We start from the raw sequence: 21254 nt of genomic DNA on the forward strand, positions 1-21254 counted from the left end.
TGCTTCTCCCTCTGCCTGTGTCTCTGCCTCTCTCTCTATGTCTATCATGAATAAATAAATAAAATCTTTAAAGTAAAATAAAATAAAAATAAAAATAAAAATAAAGATATTATAACTTCCTTGTTATATCCTATAGAAAGAGCCCAAATTTGGCTCGAGGCATTCAAGTAGCTAATATAAAGAGGAAAATAAAATTATTTCCAAAATTCTCCATGTCAATAAATCAAACACCTGTCTGTAAGTCTAGGTGGATAGGGAAGCTGCATTAAAGGTACATCTACTCCTGACAGTATTACTTATGGTCACACAGCTGGTGGAGGACAGAGGATATCTTGTTGATTCCAAATTATGTGGTGTTAACTAATCAACTAGAGGGCATCCTTCTCACAGGTTGATTTTTTTAGTTGTTCAATAAAATCAGATGTCACCACAAAAAAGCAGATTTAGCAAATAAAAATTCCCAGTGAAATTTTAATTTCAGATGAGATTTCATTCTTTGAATTCAGCTTTAACTGACGTCTTGTATTTTATCTGACAACCGTAATCCAGGGAGTATAGATTCAGATTATAGGGTATGTAGAGGGATAGGTAACCACAGATCCTTTAGGCAACCTTCCAGAAATAAACAAGTTCTTTTCAAGCATGGCTCTGTAAAGCATTGAGTGACAGTTCAAGATTTTACTCCCTGTCAAGGATCTGGAGTGCAGTTTTCTTTTGCAGTTAAATGCAAAATTGTATACTTTTAAAAGCATCTCAGCTGAGGATGAACTCCTTTAGGGAATTAATGGGAGTGGCCTTGACTGTGCACCTTAACTTCACTTTTGCCAAATGTTTCTGCCAAAAGCCCTACTGATTTCACGGAAATGTTACAACAAACCAATTTCTCAAATTTAAAAAAGAAAATCATAATTGAGAAATGTAAGATATACTGACATGATCATTCCTGAATTACATATAATGATGGCCATTTAAATTCAGCACAACTCAAATATACAACAATAACTAATGAGGCATGTCAGATGTGCACAGCCATGAAATAGAACTCTGAATATTTAAAATGTTAAAATTTGGGGCACCTGGTTAGGTAATGGTTGAGCATCTGCCTTTGGCTCAGGTCATGATCCTGGGGTCCTGGGATCAAGTCCCATATCGGGCTCCCCACAAGGAACCTGCATCTCCCTCTGCCTATGTCTCTGCCTCTGTCTGTGTCTCTCATGAATAAATAAATACAATCTTTAAAAAAATAAATAAATAAAACGTTAAAATTTAAGTGACATGTCCAACTTTTTTTCATGAAGTAAAATAGAACAAAATATAAAAAACCACACACCATGTGAGCTCAGCTACATAAATGATATGTTTCGGTACAAATTCAAATTTACCATAATGTTTAAAAGTCATTATCTTAGGATGATGGATTTATGGATAATTTTTGCTATTTTCTTCTTTCATGTTTTTCTGTTCTTCTGTAACTTTTAAAGTGAGATAAGAATATTTCTAAAGAGAATAAAAATCTACGAAAGAAATTTTAGAACTGCAAAAACTTGATTATAATGGCAACTGGGGACGGCACTCCAGTAACATCGGCAACATTGAGATGATAAAACTCAGCATCTGGTCAAATAAAATGTAATATATTCTGGTATGTGAGGAATGAGATGTACTGCTAAAGTTCTGCTTGTGAGAATCTAAGTGTTCTTCAAGGTTACATGAAAATTTAGCTCTAACACATCTAGTTTGAAGTTCAATGTGCTGAATATTGACAAGGAATAAGGAGCAGGAAAACAGGAAAGAGAGAGAAAGTGGAAAAAGCATAATGAAGAGATCCTAGGCCACCTGGAGAAAGATCAGCAAAGGGAGAAAAGGAAGGAAAAGTGAGCTGAAGAGAGGGGGAGCAAGGATAAAAATTTCTGGGCTTTTTGCAACCACCCAGAATCAGGAAAATGGAAGTAGAGTTGATGGATGAAACCTGAAGCCTGCACAATCTTGACATTCCCACTCCTCATGCCTCTGCTCTAGTGTCTGGTCCAATGACGTAATCCAGCCAGGAAGAGTTCAGGTCAACAAAAATCTGGTGCATTAGCACATCAAAGCAAGCACTAATGCCCCTGGGCACTCAGGGAAGCCAAACTGGATGTCTTCCCTGGCAGTCTGTTGGGCACAGGCATGTGGTACCTCACATGCTTCCAGAATTTGGAATTCAGCGACTGTTTGTTGGCCACATGGTCTTCCCTCCACTTGATGGTACCTTGCACTTCCACAAGGTGCTTGAGGGAATCTTGAAGCTCCCCAAACTGTAGTCCACCTGGCTTGCTCAGAGCCTCCAATTCTATAAGAATCACCTTGGCGTCGTTCTGGATGAGGGCACTGTGCAAGGCGATCTCCTGCTCGTAGGCAAACTCCCTGCTGTGTGTGATCTCAGGAGTCAGGATAAAAATGTGGCGCCTACTCTTTCGTATGTTGGTTTCCACTGCGGTGGCTGCATCTGGGAAAAAAGGACACGGGTCAGATTTCCTGTTGCTGTGTTTTTAAGTGTAAAATACTCAGATCTCACTGCAAGAAGGCAATAGTATGATCAAAGAAATACAACTGTGGACAAAACCACTCAAGATATTCTCAGAGGGTGGCAGCTGAAAGACTAAATCATGTAGTTGCGTGACCTAGGGAAATAAACGTTGAATGGTGCCAGGTAGAGATCTTGTGTCAACCAGGATCCTAACTGGAAGCTCAGCAGACTCAAAAGGACTAACTTAAGAGAGTTTAATAAAAAGGCAATTTATAAAAGATGTGGACAGAACCAAGAGAAATCAACGAGAGGTGCCTTGGAACCCCAGCACTAGAAATAACCAGGGAGGCATTACCACCCTCCAGGTGTGAAGGGGAGGAAGCACTCATGGAACCTAATGAGTCTAAAGGCAGCGAATGGTAGCCCATATCTTGGGAGGGAAGAGCCCAGCTACCCTGGCAACCTCCCAGGATGCCTGCCTCTGCACTCCTGCCAGTGCTTCCATTGGCCAAACCTGGCATTGAGCAGAGGTCAGGGGTGTCATGGATTCCATAATGACTCACTACCCTGGGCCATTGGATGGTCAGGATGCAGAGTGGATTTGAAGGAGCAAACAGAAGGTCACTAGCATGGGAAGAAATGCACCAATGCAGCCAGTCACGAACTTTTTCTAAGGGACAGTGAAGTTGTTTTGCTAGATTGGATTTTACTTTGATTGAAGTAGGGTCAGAGGGGCAGCCCAGGTGGCTCAGCAGTTTAGCGCTGCCTTCAGCCCAGGGTGTGGTCCTGGAGACCTGGGATCAAGTCCCACGTCAGGCTCCCTGCATGCAATGGAGCCTGCTTCTCCCTCTGCCTGTATCTGTGCCTCTCTCTCTCTAAAAATAAAAATAAAAAATAAAAAATAAAGTAAGGTCAGAGGACATAGTTGGAGAAGGGGTCATGGGAAATTTCCCAGGTGAAAAACAACACAATGCAGGCCATGCAAGCTGGAGCATCTGTGAGCTGACATTCACGTTGGGCTGGAGAGAGGCAGAACTAGAAATGAGGTCAATGGATCAGAGAAAAAAAGAGATGAAGTGTTTACAGCCAGACATAGCATGTAGTGTGACACCACAAACAGTTGGTGTCCTGGCAGCTTCCTGAGCAGATATGGAACATGAAAGGAGCATTTGAGCACGATGACTCATTCCCTTCTACCAGCGTGAGTAGCCAAGGGGAGAGAGGCTCTAGAGAAAACTTGGGTTACATTTTCCTGAGTTGTTCATTTAATGAGTCTCTCACAGCCTTATGGGGTGATTAACTTTGCCTGAATATTCCAGGACAAACCAGATTCAGCTGCTTTGTGTTCCTCTAAATCTACAGATGCTTGAATCCCTCTTTGCATTGGAAATGCCAGTTTAAATTCACAGTCTACTGAGCATTAACTTTATTGGACCTACTTTCATGAGGCTCCTGCCTCATTCACATTCCAAATACTTCCTGGTCTCTGAGGAATTCAAGAAGGGCTGTAAGGAGGGCTCATGGGTACTTGACATAAATATAGAGAGAAGAAGAGAACAGCTACTGAAAGGCCAGAATTGTAACAAACTGTCAAAGATGCATGGAATTACTAGAAATATTCCAAGTCAGAAATATTGCAAAACCGAAGACAGCTCTAGTTGTTGTGAGAATATACATTTACAAATGTTTCTCCAATACAAGGAAAGTCATAAAGACCTCTGAATCCTTGCAAATATTTTAGCCAATGCTTCTGGATATTAGAACAAAATTCTTTGTTTTTTGAGTCTTCTTTCAGCTTTTCTAGAGAGAATTAAGATATGTCAGGTATCCTAGCAGTGGGCATAGGAAGTCAAGTAGGGGCAGTGCCTTGCTAAATCCACCTAGGCAGGACACCTTACCAAGGCTTCACAGCACCAACACTCTTGTGAAAACCTCATGATCAGGTTGGCCATGGGGGCAGGAGGAGCAAAGAGTAAGTATCTCCTTCTTCTACAGAAATATTTAAAAGCTCTGGTCTTAGGCCTGGAGTAGTTATTGTAATTCCTTTCCAACAGAGGGATAAGTTCACCTATCTCTTGGCCTTCTGATGAATGTGAATTTCTGTCCTTGAAGTATGTTAGTAGCTTTACCTTCTCCAGGTAGCAGATCTCTCCCATAAATGCATAAGTTATAGCCACATTTATTTTCAAGAACATCAGGCAAAATCTGGTGGACAAAGTACTCTACAGCACTGGCTCTCTCTGGACTATTTTTATAGTTCCGTGGATAGATAACATAAGCATCGTAGATCTTTCCATCTGAAAATGAGAACAAGAAATACAACTTTAGTAGTTGGCTAGAAAAATTCCCATTTGATTCTTGCTACATATTCTTCACTGAATTTATTGTTGGTGGTGCATGAATCCCACCTGTCCTCCCAAATATTCTAGAATCCAGAGACGGTGACAACAATCTACTGCCATAAAATGTCATCAGGACATCAATCTTAATCCAAAGCTGGCTTCTTTCCTGTCTCAGACTGAATGATAGAAAGTAGACAAGAGTCAGTCCAGTTTTGCACACACCACATGGTCAAACTTAATTAATAATTTACTGATAAATATTTATTTTCATTGGTAAGGAATCTTCTGTTGTTTCGAGTTGAGCTCAATTTAGCTGTTGTTGCTTACCCTAGGAAGTGAAAATGCGAAAGGAAAAATTTTTTTAAACGATCTGCATGTCCTAGAAATCAAATAATTAGTCCTAGTTGAGTGGACCATATGGAAAGTGTAAAGTACACCTGCCTCCAAAGGAAAGAGTGGTGTTCTGATTTAGCAGGCATAAATGTATTCTTTCATTTATGTGCATAAATAGGACTCTTTATGGAGTGGGCTTTCTGGTAAACTACACCTACATTCTGATGGCTCTTTCTAAGCTATTCACATCTGGAAAACAGCAACACTTCTGTTAATGTTTGCAATTCCATAAAGTTTTACCAATAACACATTTTCCAAACTGTTTAAACTTTTCTGGGCTTGAGCCGATTCTGTTATTAATTTAGAGAGGAAGGAAATTTGAACTGTTGAAATGAATCTCAGAACCATAAGGAGCAACAAAAGAGGATAGAGAATGGCCTGCTGACAATGTTAGTGAGCAAAATCTAAGTTTAGTAGCATAGCTATTAAAAGATCAACAGACAAGTAACCCACAACCATTATGGATGTTTTTCTTTTTTCTTTCTTTCTTTCTTTCTTTCTTTCTTTCTTTCTTTCTTTCTTTCTTTTTTTAATCTTTTTCTTTTGAAAAAAAAATGTGAAACTTGCCACTTACCATTCCTAGTTTTGTAAGGTCTAGCTATGTCTCTCCAGAGCAGAATAACCTCAATCCAGAACACTTTTAATATTATCACCATGACATTGATTAGCATTAACAAGACGCTAAATCCCGCAAGTATGTAGTAGGTGCTTTGCTTGTCAACTATTCAAAAGATAAAGACAGAACAAAAAAGATCACTATTATTACTAGAACAAGGCAAAATAAACAAATATATGGATGCTGACCTCTATTGGGAGTACAACAGATTCATACAAGACATGCCTACCTGGAATTTCCATGGCTGCTTTAAGAATCAATAAGTGAACATTTATTGAGCGCCTACTCTGTGCAAGGCAGTGAGCTAGGCATCCTAGGGGATGCTCAAAGCATAAATGGTGCCGAGGCAAATGTAAACTTAACTAAGATAGGAGGTAAAAGTGTAATTTGAGTTGGTAGAGGTTCTTAGAAGTGCTCACTCCATGCTAGACTGGGCCATGAAGGCTTCTTGCAGGATGAGGTCCCCGAAGATTAGTTAAAATTTATAGAACTGCAAGATAAGGAAAATGCACTCCTCTCAAATGTACTCCTGCTGTAAGCCCAAGGGCAGAGACGGGGTATGTTCTCTGAGGAACTGGGATATTCCAGTTTGGGGAATTAGTGGAAGACGCAATAAGAAATGTGGGTCAGGGCTAGGTTCTGGCCAGACTTGGGGCTCCTATTAAGGCATTTTGCCTTTATTTGGAAAGGTCCCAGGAGCCACTGAAGAGTGTTGGGTGGGGTGTCAACAATGAAAGTGGTTGACAAGCAAGATTAATCTAAAGGTAGCAGAAGATTTGTTTCTGTGGGAAGAGAAAAATGAATGGGAAGTTTTTGTAACACTTGTGAGAGATAAGGAGGGTTCAGATTTGTGTAATAATGACAGAGGAACGGATATGTCTGGTGTTAGGGCATTAAGGAGAACGAATCAAACGGTCCTGGGGTCTTACTGCATAGAAAAGCAGGGAAGAAACCAGGGTCATGTAAGTCTCTAAAGCATAATTGATGAGGAAGTCAAATTACTGGGGCTCTAGGTTCTAAACACACCTCTTCCTTTTCTCATCACAGAACTGTGTCCTGTACTCACTGCCCCACAAAGTGCATGCACAAGATGGTTTCCGATTTCAAGGACTTGCAACAGATACATACAAATTGAATACAAGAATTGTACTCTTTAATGGTATTTTTGGCTGTTTTAAGTTTACTTCTCTCTTTAAAATTAAGTATCCACTTATAAGTAGTCCCACTTAAGGATGAATGTGACAAGAAGCTCAAAGATTTGGCTATTCTAGCATTCCCCCCGTATTTTTATCTGAAGTCTCAGAGCATGAGTTCCCAGTTTTGTCATAGAAAATCATTCATCCATATTCACAGATTCCTCCCATAGCTCATCAGCATCCTGAGTATCCAGCATCATGAAATCAAGAATGGTCAAGTGAAGAGATGCAAAACCAGGGGGCGGGGGGTGGAGGTTGCAAATTGGCAGAGCTTACTGTCTGCACTGTCATCAGTTTAAATGATAAATACTCCCAAAGTTAAGCATTTCAACAGGCTTCCCCTCCAGGTCTCTCTCTCTCTCTCTCTAAGTCCCATCTGGATGCCCTCTGGGAACCTACATATCTTGGGAGGATCCTGGTGAAGTGACTGTGCATGTGGCTGGCCACTTCCACTGGAGGAAAGAAGTTAATCCAAGACAGGAATGAAAGTTCGAGTTCAATATCTTTTTGTTAATGACTTTATACGTGTATAAATAATTCCCTGTGTGGTAGCTAAACACTAAATACTTTCTGAAAGTGTTTATAAACAGGAAAACACCACCTAAGTTTGAATCTGGCTCTAACTATAATACTTGGTAAGATATTCAACCTCCTTGGGTTCAGTTTCCTTATCTGCAAAACTGGATGATAGTAACAGTCTCTTCCTCATGGAATATTATTCCAATACATAAAAAATTAAGTGGAAAATAATTAGACAGGTCCAAAGGAAACAATGAATAAATGTGTACTACTATCATTACGAGTATCAAATATTTATTTAATCATGTCAAATAATATGGGAACATAAGCTTTTAAAGTTTTTGTTTTTGAAATTTGAGACAATGTTGTGATTTCTTTTATTTAGTGATGAGAAATAAAGGAATTCATTGTGACAAACTGCCATAACAACAGTTTTTGTTTAATGTCCAGAGTTGTTGAAACAGAGCATAACCATGTTAATTTGAAGAAAAACAGGGGGACGGTAATACATACAAAGAAACTAGAAGGAAAAAAATCACTAAGTACATGTAACATGAAAACAATTCCAATACACAGATAATCAGAGAACATTCACAACGTGACAACGTAAGCAAGGCTTATATTGTAGGGATGTTGAGGCAATGACAGTGCTGGGTTGGGGGCACGGCTTCCCCTCTCCTCAAGGATCCAGTGTGCCAGTTCCCACCACCAGACTGCCCGGATAGAACATTGTGACATGGTCCATATGTCCTGGGGTGAAACCTGGCAACCCGTGGAACTTGATAGCACTCAATATCATGATTCTCTTTGTTTTTTAAAAAAACTTACAAATTGATGGTTTAAGTCTGATTAAAGCAAAAAATCCCAAGCACCACTTCAAGTAGAGACTTAATCAGAAACACATCAAATTGGTGGTATCCTTTTCCATCATCTCCATTTTTTTTTCATCAGGTTGTGCCTCTGTATGTTTATCCAAGTTAATCCAGCCTATAATTCCACTTAGGGGTATCAACTGAGGGTTTAATCTCCCTTGGCTAAGTGACAAACACATTAAGTAATTTCCACATAGTTGTGCATGGAATAACAAGTGTAAAAATATCATATTTTTCTCCCCCTCGCCCTTTTATACTGGATTAAATGCTTCATCTAACAAACAGGATGTGTTTGCTTGGAAATGTTAACAAGGGAGGAAGTTGACAGGTGCTCAGGAAGGAAATGCTTGTAAAACTATTTTTGCTGACATCACTGCAAGCAGTGACATACCAAGGGGGTGGGAGGAAGAAGCACTCTGCCCCCCAGAGGAGGAATGTGTCATTACTGACGTTGGTTAGCAATGGGAAAGGTGAGGATTAAAAGTGCAATGACTCTGGGCTGCCTGGGTAGCTCAGTTAGTTAAGATCTGCCTTTGACTCAGGTCATAAACCCTGGGTCCTGGGGTTGAGTCCTACATCAATCCTCGAGTCGAGCTCTGCTCAGCAGAGGAGTCTGCTTCTCCTCTCTCTCTCTCTGCTGCTCCCCCCATTTGTTCTCTCTCTCTCTCTCTCTCTCTCATATAAATAAATAAAATCTTAAAAAAAATAAAAGCACAAAAACTCTCAGATGGTCTTATTACTGTTTTGGATTCTTACAGACAATGTGTCCTCTCGTTACCTATACCCAAGACAGATCATTCTCCGCACCTTGCTTCCATATGCTGCTGATTATTTGTGAAAGAGAATGTTACATTTTAAAAGATTATATATAGTGTCTGAATGTGATCTATTGAAGAATAATAAGCTTCCTATTTTTTATAATTATATTTTATTGCATCAAATTATAATGAAGTCATTAAAGGCATGCTAGATTCAGATTAACCTACAAGGAAGTTATAAGTAATTTGGCCTTTTGAAGTCACTGGGAAGGTTATCCAGCTTAACAAACATAAATGTAAATTGTTATTTCGTTAAATAATTAAGCCTTATAAGCTAGAGCCATGGAGATGTACAAAAAATGGTTTTTCTTGATAACTTTGGTGTGTGTTCATTTATTCATTCAACAAATGTTTGTTGAGTGCATGCTAGGTACCAGGCATTGCACTATAGACCAAGGACACAAAGACGAATGAGACGTCATTCCTGCCCTCTTGGAGCTTATAGTCACGTTCAGCAGACTCCCAAACAGATTTTTGTAGGTGTGATGAGTGTAGAGATAGGACAGGGCCCTATGGGAACACCTGAAAGAAACAGATATACTCCAAACTAATGGCCAGAGAAGGTTCTTCATAAAAGGTACCTGAATTGCATGTTGAATAACAGATACAGTAAAGAAATGAGCTGAGCTACTAGATTTCCTGTGAATTTCACCCGTATCTAGATTGTAGTTCCAGAGAAAGGGGTGAGGAGGTGGGAGAAATAAGTGAACTATTTTCTTTTTCCTTTTTTTAGCTTAAATAAATTGAATTTTTAAAAAGACAAAAAAAGAAAGACATGTAGTCAAACAATGTATTTGTTGAAATAAATGAGAGTTTATCTGTATAACTGAATACTATGAAGCCTTTACAAAGGCTGGTGTAGAACGTTTAATATCATGGAAATATTTCTACTATAAATTAAGTAATTATAAAATAAGTTGCAAAACTTTCTATGTAACTCATAGAAAAACATGTTTATAATCAAAATACATCCGAGGAGAATTTTTATGTGGCAATATGAAGGCTGAAGAATAGCCAAGAAAATCTTGATGAAGAACAAAATAAGAAGACTCATGCTACCCAAATTTAAGGTTGATTGTAAAGTTACAGTAAATAAGACAGTATAGTGTTAGCACACAAATAATTTTTTTTGCAGGGGGAACTCACTATTTCTGGAAAGGCCCAGACAGTAAATACGTTAGGCTTGCAAGTAGAAAAAAACAAACAAATAAATAAATAAATTTGCTATTTTCTGAAATTTAGCAATGATAGCACATGATGTCTTATTACAAAGCAGTGTCTAAGATGTTCGCACTGGGATGGGCAGTAGTTAAGTACTTCCCCTTTTCATCCACTTTGCCAGCCTCACTAACAAAATGTGCATGCTTTATGACCAAAAAAAAAAAAAAAAAAAGATAAAAGGGACATGTTTATAACATGTCATAAAAGTCATGAAAGGTAACAGCATGTTCAACGGTTTACAGTTAGTGTGTTGTCTTTCATATGTAGTGAGGCAGAGAGAGCTGATGAAACCAGAAGGATGGCCAAGGAGGCAGTTGAGTGTTAAAGAGGAACTAAGATGAGAGAAGGTAAGGTGGGAGGGGACAGGGAGGAGAGTGGTGGAGGAGGGAGAGAAGGCAGAGGAGGAGGAAGGGGAGGAGAGGAAGGAGGGGTGGAGGCAAAGGGTGGGAGGAGTGAGAAGAAGGAGGAGGATGGAGGGAGAGGAGAGGTTGGGAGGAAGAAGGAGAGGAGGAGTAGAAGGAAGAGGAGGGAGAAGAGGGGAGCAGTAGAGGGAGAGGAGCGGGATGACAGAAGGGAGAACAGAGGGGGGGCAGGTGGGCAGGGGGAAGTAAAGCTGTAGAGGCAACTAGGGGACCCATACTACAAATGGTCAGCGTCCTTAAGAGGAGGAGCACATTTTATGAGATGGGACACTTCCATTGTCGGGGAACACCCGCCCTGGAGCCACACTCCAGCACACTGTTCCCTAAGAAAATGATCTCAGTTGATGCAGTTGACTCGGGTGACCCAAGTCTCGGGAACACTCCTTACTTGGACTTTTCCACTTTAGTCTTACGGTGTGCCGTATCTTGCCATGCAAATTCTGAGCCAGACAGTCATACCGCAGTGATAAATCCTCTTCTCTCACGTCACTTATTCTTAAAATGGTGCTCTGACACGTCATCTCATTGCTAAAACTGAAAGGGCAACCTGTTACTTTTAGTGCTTACTTGGCTGCTGCAAACTGTGTGGGGATATTTTCACTTTCGTATAAAAATACCTTTGATTTGGCTCCCTTTCCTCTTGAATTCTTGCTTCACCAAAGTTCTGAGCTGTAGTTCTGTTCACCATCCACCGGACGCCAGACATCATCTGAGAGCCTTTCCCAAAGCAAGCAGAGCAGAGGATGTTTGCTGGTTTTCCTAGATGAGAAGTGAAGAAGTTCACCAATAACATTCAGTTCTGTCAATAGTATTGCATTCAGGGTGAAAAAAAAATAGTAGAACCCCCTATGTGTGCCGGGAGCTGATCCCATTCCCCTTCCATATTATCAGCACCTCCATGTCCTGGGCCCTCGCCTCACCTCTATCCCCTTTGGTCACGGTTTGAAGGAAGCTCTGCTCCCACTCCCCTCTCACCTATTGCATTAACTAAGGGGGAAATAACTCTGGTTTCATCAATTCCACATTAGAAGATGGGGCTTCTTTTTACTCTAAATTAGAATTTCTTTGTAACTCCTCTCTTCCACATCTTTCTCCTTTTATTGAATTATCTTCATCTCTCTGGAAGCCACTATGTTGGTAAAACTGTGTTTAACTTGACCGAGCTCCAATCCCAGTATTTAATTGTTCAAGAGAATTCTCCATTACAACTTTTGCTTGAGGCTTCCTCCACCCTGAACTGAAAGCTTAGGACTGCCCTCCTGCCTGGGAACATGCATTCAGCCATCCCTCACTGAGCCCTTGGTTCCTGGGTCAAGAAATAATGCATCTGAAGAGGGATGAGGAATGCAGAGTGTCTCAGAAGGTGATAACCGTTCACACAAATGATTAAAATATAGGGTATTCTAGTCTTCTATGGAAAGATTGACAAATGACAAATGGCAATTGAAGGAAGAGGAGGGAGAAGAGGGGAATACCGAGGGAGATGTCATTTCAAAGAGCAGGTCTGCCACGCTCTACATGGAAATGGTTTCCTTGGACCTGATCAGATGGAGGCTCTGGATGGGGCTCCCAGAGGGAGGTAGGGAAGGTGGCATGAGGAATGGTATTTGAGCTCAGTGTTGAGAGATGAGAAGGAATAACAACATGGACAAAAAGCAAGAAAGAATGTGGAAATGCTGCCCATCAGTGTAACAACTGTGAGGAGGCCAGTGTGGTGGGGACACGGGGCACGTGGGGTTAATAGTTGCAGATGGTCCAGGATACGGTGGGAACCAGTTCTTGAAGGGACTTGTCTTTAGGCCAAGAACTTTGAGTTGTTTCTCATTTCTGGTGGGGAACCAGAGAAGGCAGAGATAGGTGGAGTCGGAAAGTTTGAGTTCTTATCCTTCTATCATTGATTATCCACAACCTTGGGCATGTTATTGATCCTACTGGAGCCAAAGTATCCACAAGTATAAATTGAGAACAATGTCTGCCTCCTGGAGAGAAGTAAGAATGAAATAAGATAATACTGTGAAAGCACCACGAGTTACAAGTACAATACAAATGTAAATGCTGGGCATTCCTAATATTAGCAAGTGCCCCGGTGGATGCTTCTTTACATGACATTTCGTTGAATCCCCAGGGTCCATTCTGTTAACTACCTGACCCATGCCTGGGGAATTCAGACCAAGGGTCATATGGAAGGATTCTCCAGGTAACATTTATAGCATTCTTAAAGTCTTCTTACCAATTTCCACTTCTTTTGTTTCATTTTGTGGAGGCGCTAGAATTACTGGAAACCAAGAAAGGCTTTCCTCATCTTAAATCAAAGACAAAGAGAATATTAATATGAAGATAGCATTGGATGGTCATCAGTTTGAAGCTTGCATTTTCATATTTCTATCCTATTTCATAGCAATGCTCCTCAAATTTTTCTGACAATGACCCACAGCAATAGATACACACACAAATGAAAAAGAAAACATTCATGTAATACTTTATCTTACTACCTATGATACTCTTTGATATTTCCTAATCTATTTTATATCATTAAAACAAATGTTAGGACAGCCCCGGTGGCTAAGCGGTTTAGCACCGCCTTCAGCCTGGGGTCTGATCCTGGAGACCCGGGATCGAGTCCCACGTCGGGCTCCCTGCATGGGGCCTGCTTCTCCTTCTGCCTGTCTCTCTCTCTGTGTGTGTCTTGAATGAATAAATAAAAATAAAAATCTAAAAAAATAAAAAATAAAAATAAAAAATAAATAAATAAAACAAATGTTAGACCAACACATCAAATAAATTTCATGACCTGGCAATTGCTAGAAAACCATAATTCTACAGAATAAGCACAGCATTACAGTAAAGAAGATTTCAAAAGTCTCATGAAATATTAGCATGTACTTAAATGCTTGTTGAGTGAAAAAAAGAAAAAGCCCTATGAATATGACAAACACATAAGCCATAACTTCTGCTCACAGATTTCCACCATTGTGGCCCATCCCGTAAGGAAATTCTAATTGGCTGTGGCACCGATGCCTAGAGACAGTGAAAGAACTCTTCTGGAGCACTGCTGAGTCCTACACCCCTTGATTCCCATTTATTTCAAGACAGTGTGATTAAAGATCCCAGCAGGTTTCAATGTTAAACAATAAGAGACATCAAAAGAAATGTGGTCCGGTGCTCTACAGTGGTAGAGAGTTTCAGTAGGTTCTGTAAACCTTCCAAACAAAAACCTGTCTCCACGGTCACTTTACCCTGAGAAATCTGCCACACACACACACTGATGCTACTTCATCTGTATCCATGGATTAAGTGATGCTAAGGAAACCCTGATTCCTTGTAGATTTGATAGGTGTGGTTGTGAGGTATATCCTCTGAATAGGGTCTTATAGACTTTAATATTCAAAAAACACTTTTTAGAATCAAATTATCTACTTGAGGTCCTTGATAATGTAGAAATTATTGTAAACCAGGATTGTGCGAAAGGTGAAATAGAATGGTGCCACTTGGTGGCATTCCAAAGCCAAAAGGTTTTGGAATGGAGCCAAGAAGCCATTAAGGAGACAGGTCCCATGTTCTCACTGGTGGAACTATGAATTTTTGAACTAGACAGACCACAAATATTCCAAGACTGAGCTCAAACATCTGCAACTTGGTACAATAAGAGACTCACTTACTGGTAGCCTTAGTCACCAATCATATTAGTAAAGATTAGCTTTCCACTGCCAATACCCATCAGAATTCTTAGTAAACAAAGTATACAGGCATTCCCTTTTTGCTTTAAAAACCCCTGACTTTTGCTCCCTAGTGGGACACTATTTGGGTTGCTACCCAAATTTGTTGCAATTCTTTGATTTCAAATTTGCTTATTTATTGCCTCCTGACAGCTTCAGGCTGACAGTTAAAAACCACACAATATGTTTCTATCCCTTTATAGAACTTGTCACTAAATTTCTAATCCAGTTAATTATATTTGAGATTAAATGGATTTTTTTTTCTATTTACACAACTTCTGACAACAAATTAGGAAAAGAAAAGTTAATCTGGCTCTGCAAATATTTGTATTGCCATCCAAAAAAGTTTATTAAGTTGACATTCAGATCATGCCATCTTTGAAAAGTTAAGTCATAGAGGAAAGAACAGATCTGGCTTTAGATTAGTAGCATAATCTAATCTCTCTCTAAAATTTCTTAAATCTTGATAGTGGATTTATTTTTTTTTTTTAAGATTTTAATCATTTACCCATGAGAGACACACAGAGAGGCAGAGACATAGGCAGAGGGAGAAGCAGGCCCCCTGCAGGGAGCCCGATGTGGAACTTGATCCCAGGACCCTGGGATCACGCCCTGAGCCAAAGGCAGATGCTCTTTCACTGAGCCACCCAGATGTCCCTTGATTGTGCATTCAGAAAAGCTCTTTGCTCTATTGTAGAGAATGTGCAAATAAGCTGAAGCTGGAGGGCATCTTAGGGAGGATCATGAAGTATAGTAGTGCTCCCGATTCCCAGTTTTACTTTTCACAGTCAATCTTGGCCCAAAAAGATGAAATTGAAAATTCCAGAAAAAAACGACTCATAAATTTTAAATTGCTCACTGTTCTAAAGAGAATGATAAAATCTCACAGTGTGCCACTCTGTCCCACCCAGGACGTGAATAGGCCCTTGGTCCAGCCATCCACACTGTGTCTGCCACATGCCCATTAGTCACTTAGTAGCTATCTTGGTTATGAACAGACTGACGGTATCACATGGCTTGTGTTCAGGTGACCCTTATTTTACTCAAGTATGCCCCCAAAGCACAAGAATCATGATGCTGGCAACGCGGAAAAGCCAAAGAGAGGCTTTAAGTGAAAAGGTGAAAGTTCTCGACATAATAAGGAAAAAAATAATCATACACTGAGTTTGCTAAGATCTATGGTAACTTTTATCATAGTATATTGTAATCATTCTATTTCATTATTAGTTATTATTGCTAATCTCTTACCATGCTCAATTTATCAATCAAACCTTATCATAGGTATGCATGGATGGGAAAACACGTAGTATATATAAGGTCAGTACTATCCCCTGTTTCAGGCATCCATAGGGGGTTTGGAATGTGTCCCCTAGGAGTCTATAGGAAAATCAACAAGAAGGGCACAATTCCTCCTACATTATTTTTTTTTTTCCTCCTACATTATTTTTTTTCAAATATTCTATTTTGTTAAATTCAGTAGCTTACTTTGCACAACGAATGATCTGGTTGCTGTCACGCTGTAATTGATTCCATTTTCATTGTGCATAAATCTGCATGTATAATCACCCGTGTCCTTGCTAGTTGCATTGTCAATCAGCAAAAAGGTCCTGTGTATGTGAAACCTTGGTCCTTGAACAACTTTGCAATTCTGAAATGAAAAATTCCATTCCATTTTTGCCAACTCTTTACTTGCACCTCTTTTGTATAATTCTCATCCATTTCCCCCCAAATTTCCTGTTACCTTAAACCACTCAACAGGTGCTGTCCAATTGTAGAAGTCAATTGTAGGACAATATATTTTGGAATTTTTTTCTGATCCAGATGTTGTTGAATATATCAGATGATCTGGAATACGGCAATCTGGTTGTTTTTTATATATGGTGACGTTCACATATCCAGTCTTCTTGGTGGTAGGACTACTAAAATAAGTCAAATGATTTAAAAAGTTACGCAGCATTATGAAATGACTTTATCCAATTCTAGCTTTTATGTAACACTGCTTTTTTTTTTCTTCAAATAATTGATGTACTGGGGTTCTTTTCTTATTTAAAAACAGTTATTAAAATCTAGAGTTCTAAATACTTTTTTGTGTTGCATTTGAGATAAAACATAACCCCTCCGGTAGCCCTGAAAATGACTCCCTTGCCATTTCTTTATACACTGTATCTGCTGTCATGCCAAGAACAGACTATTATAAAGATAATTGGTATTTATTGACAGTTCACTATGGACCATTCATGGTACTAATATAACATCATTTTATTCTCATAGGGATGCTTTGAGGTAGGCTATATTATCATATGTATTCTATAGATAAGGAAACAGAGGGACAGAAAAGTCACTTGTTGGCTTTACACAGCCAACAGAATTCAAATTTGAAACTAAAACTGGTCTGACCTCAGAACCCAGGTGCCTAACTGCATTTTGATGTAGTTCATCTGATATAGTGTACCAAATCCAAGCACAAAATCAAAACATTTATAGATGTATATGTATGGTAAGTAATCTGCAGGCACACGATGGTACATAACCCTCCTCAGCTTACCTCTCAGGTTTAAGCCATTGGTAACTGCCCTTTGGCACCCATCCTAGGCCTCCTTGATGCCTGACATCCAGATTGCTGGGTCTTTTTTGCTAGTTTGTTCTTACTTCCAGCCAAAGTAAGATATTGCTCTCAATTCTCTTGGTCACTAGGAAAGCTAAGTCATTTCCTAATTGGCTACAAGTTAATTTTTGCAGTTCTCCCTCTAAATAGTTCATAATCACCCAAACCCCAACCTGATGGTGTTTCTAGAAGTACTCTTCTATTCAAACCACTTTATAAAATCAACAGTCCCACAAAGGTCTAGAAAGGGAAGGAAAGGGAGGAGAGCCCATGCCATCAACTATCAAAGGAAGGGGAACAAGCGCAAAGATCATGGTGGCTGCCTGGTTAATACCTTCTGATAATGCAAGTATAAATTCCAGAATCCTTGACTTCGGCTGGGAGAAACTTAAGACGTTCCCCTGAGGCAAATACACGATTTCTTTTCTGGGTGGTTATACTTTTGTTGGTTTTTGAGTCATACCAATCCACAGGATACCGAGACTTTCCTTGCCTAGGACATCTCACAATTAAAGCCTCATTTTCCAGCCCCCAAGATGATTTGCCTGCAAATACAAGAAACAAACAACACATAAATCTGATCCTGAAATGATCTAGAAGGACATTATAATTGCTATATTCTATCCTTCTACGATTAGGTCTAGAAATCAACCACTCTTTGTGACATGTCACTGAGAAAGAATAGTAAATGATGAAAATCTTTTATGAACTGTTCTGATGGGTACCACAGATAGAGTTAACTTGGAGCTAACCCTCCTTCACTGCTCCAGTGGGAAAGCAGCCACATCCATCTCTAGGATGTATGCTGCAGGGCAACAAATGCTTACAGTGCCTCCTACGCATGTTTTAAAATTATGTAAAGCTAAAATTATGATATATTTGTTGTGAAGAATTTTTCCTTATAGATTTGTAGTACAGAATGGCTGTAGAACATAAATGAATTTTCCAGGTTTCAGTTCAACTGGAACAACCAGAAGCTAGCAGTTTTAAACAGGTTAAATGATGGGATGCCTGGGTGGCTCATTTGGTTAAGCGTCTGCCTTCCCCTCAGATCATGATTCCAGGATCCTGGGATGGAGTCCCACATCGGGCTCCCTGCTCAAGGGGGAGTCTGCTTCTCCCCCTGACTCTGCTCTTTTCCACAGCTTATGTATGCCCTCTCTCAAATAAAATCTTTTTTTTTTTTAAAAAGAGAAATGTTTTTGGAATTAATTTTACAATTTTACAATTTTAGTTGAAAAGCAGTACTTAGGGGCATCTGGGTGGCTCAGTGGAAGAGCGTCTGCCTTTGGCTCAGGGCGTGATCCCAGGGTCCTGGGATTGAGTCCCACATCAGGCTCCCTACAGGGAGCCTGCTTCTTTCTCTGCCTATGTCTCTGCCTCTCTCTCTCTCTGTCTCTCATGAATAGATAAATTTTAAAAGAAAGAAAGAAGAAAGAAAGAAGATATAGATGAAAGAAAGAAAGAAAGAAAGAAAGAAAGAAGGAAAGAAAGAAAGAAGAAAGAAAGAAAGAAAGAAAGAAAGAAAGAAAGAAAGAAAGAAAGAGGAAGGAAGGAAGGAAGGAAGGAAAGAAGGAAGGAAGGAAGGAAGGAAGGAAGAAAGAAAGAAAGAAAGAAAGAAAGAAAGAAAGAAAGAAAGAAAAAGAAAAGCGGTACTTACTAAACTTAGCTGCTGTGTAATGTTCAAGAATTGTCAGAAGTGCCAAGACCCAAAGTCTCATTGTCAGTTTATCAATCCAGAACAAGTGTTAGTAACTTGAGCAACTTGCTTGTTGAGATTATTCAAGGTGAATCCGTGACATATGATGGTCAAGGTTGATGGTGCCCCCTGAGATTTACAGTTAGAAAGAGTTTTAGTGTCTCCACTGAAACATAAATCACACAGAATCACAAGCAAAATTGCCATGATTTTTACTTGTTCAATACCCCCTAGGAGAATTCATCAATCAACAGGTATTCATTAGGTAGAAATATGTATAACAGCAGGGTTTCAGATATGAAACATTGCATTTATTCTTACTGAACCTTTGGACAACAGAGGCCTTGCAATAATTGTACTATTTCATAGTATCATGAGAATGGACTGGAAGAAGCTGAATTAGGAGGAAAGAAAAGTAGTTGTCATTTCTGAAACAAATTAAAACTATATTTCAACAGACCCTAGAAAATACAATGTCATAAATTCTAACATAAATCCACAGATATCCACACAGGCTGGGGACTTGCCTGCACACATGTGTGACCCACATGCAGACACATACACAAATAGTCATCACAAAGCAACTAAAAAAATAGGAAAGTGATTGGTAAAGTGTTAATCAAGTGATTGCCCTAGACACTACACAAAATGTGTCCCTGCCTCAGCTTGTCCCCAAGATTCACCAAAGTTTTTCTAAGAATTGTCGAAGGTCTGTGAAAAATATTACATGCTTATCTTTTTCCTTTCACCAAAAGAAAAATTTAACTAGATGTTTTTTTTCTTAAAAAGGCACGGGAGCGATTGAACTAATACAGAAATTGGCCAACAGAGCGACAGATACAACATCCCTTAATATATATAGTTCAAGAAAGCACATTTCCTCTAAACATCAATTGTTGGCACTTTTCCTATTATTTATACGGACAAGTTTTTATTATAAATTTTAGATAAGTAATTGAGGCTTACCCAAACTGAAAGGCAGAAGGGAATAAAATCCAAGTCTGTGACTGAGCAAGGAATAGTTTCCAGCTCCCGAGTCTCTTGCCCTGAAGACTCCTCAGGTGTATGGCCTCTCTCTCTTATATTTTGAAGAGGAGACACTCAAAGATGTCCTGAAATTCATCACTCCACCCACACTGAAGTTTGATTTTTAGCCACGATTTATGACTGTTCAAAAATCCTGGTGCATCATGTACCAAGAATTCTTGACCTTGGTACATAAATATTTAAACATAAGGACAACACTGAGTAATGCCTTAAGAGGAAATAATCAAACTACCTCCTCTTATTTTAGCATCAGTTTCTCAAACTAAATAACACTGGCTGTTTATTGCCCTAATATTATTACTCATCGGGTTCTCAATGATACTGAAATCCTGGCGCTTTGGGTCGGCCTTTCCAGATATCCCTCAACACTTCATTTGGCAGATATTAGCCAAGCAAGCTCATCTAGTTTTGGCAGCTTTGATGTAGACAGTTCCAAAAACAAAGGAGGAGAGAAGCAACAAGAAGGAAGCTGGACTTTCTGGAAGTTTGTAAATGCTCTGTCTGTGGTTCAGAATGTGACATCGTCTCGTCCAAAGCCAGATTCCCCGGCATCTCAGCTCCTCAGTTCTAAGTCCCTGTAGGGACTCATTTCAGTTTGGATGGAGAAGGGAAATTTTTCTAACGAGTTCGAGAGCATAGAGGGAAACTATGAGTAAGAAGGTTACCATGGGAAGCCCTATAAGGAAGACCATACCTTCAACTCTTCGACTCCATGCAAAACACATGTTAATTGCAAAATTAGATTTCAGCTATGCATAGATGGAGTGACTCTATTATGAGTAAATGCAACTCATTTTTAGAACTTATCACATCCCCAAAGGATTCAGGGACTAATTGCAGACCCACACAATAATATAATGATAATAGTTAAGCTTTATCTAGAACTCACTCTGTGCCAAGATTCTGTTCTAAGTGACTTACATGTGTTAACTCCTTCATTGTCACAACACCCAGGGAGGCAGGTGCTATTGTTATAATGCCCATTTTATAGATAAGAACACTTAGGCCCAGAAAAGTTGAGTACCTTGGCCAAGTCACATACTGCTAAGAGACAGAACCCAAGCAGGCTGTCTCTAAAGGCTAGACACCTAACCACGAGGTCACACTGCCACTGAGTGAGTAAGGTGGTAAGAGAAGGTGCTGCTAACAAAGGGTTCTAATAGATTTTCTCTCCCCCCAGCATTGTGGCTGACAATGCTCTTGAGCAGGCATCTCCATCTGCATGGGGATTCAGACATAATTTGGACATCAGTCACAGGCTCTGAGAGGAAGAAATGCAAAG

The 21254-nt window shown here is 39.6% G+C and overlaps 1 protein-coding gene across 2 annotated transcripts in view; it reads right to left on the bottom strand.

Moving 5' to 3' along the window:
• Nucleotides 1-1265: 1265 nt before the first annotated feature.
• IL1RL1 (interleukin 1 receptor like 1) overlaps nt 1266-21254 on the bottom strand; it is a 33810-nt gene continuing 13821 nt past the window's right edge. The window contains exons 1-11 of one of the 2 annotated variants that reach the window (XM_072741002.1): nt 19892-20063; nt 18887-19054; nt 17561-17771; nt 16363-16540; nt 16107-16269; nt 13136-13207; nt 11523-11664; nt 11294-11439; nt 5816-5962; nt 4636-4803; nt 1954-2485 (exon numbers count right to left, since the gene is read on the bottom strand). In XM_072741002.1, the coding sequence (XP_072597103.1) occupies nt 2100-2485; nt 4636-4803; nt 5816-5962; nt 11294-11439; nt 11523-11664; nt 13136-13207; nt 16107-16269; nt 16363-16540; nt 17561-17771; nt 18887-18947 (1674 nt within the window). In that variant the 5' untranslated portion in view covers nt 18948-19054; nt 19892-20063 and the 3' untranslated portion in view covers nt 1954-2099. Of the gene's footprint in view, nt 2486-4635; nt 4804-5815; nt 5963-11293; nt 11440-11522; nt 11665-13135; nt 13208-16106; nt 16270-16362; nt 16541-17560; nt 17772-18886; nt 19055-19891; nt 20064-21254 lie in introns of those variants that run through there. The other variant, XM_025992744.2, reaches the window with a different exon arrangement.

The sequence above is a fragment of the Vulpes vulpes genome, chromosome 16 (assembly GCF_048418805.1).
Source record: "Vulpes vulpes isolate BD-2025 chromosome 16, VulVul3, whole genome shotgun sequence".
Lineage (NCBI taxonomy): Eukaryota > Metazoa > Chordata > Mammalia > Carnivora > Canidae > Vulpes > Vulpes vulpes.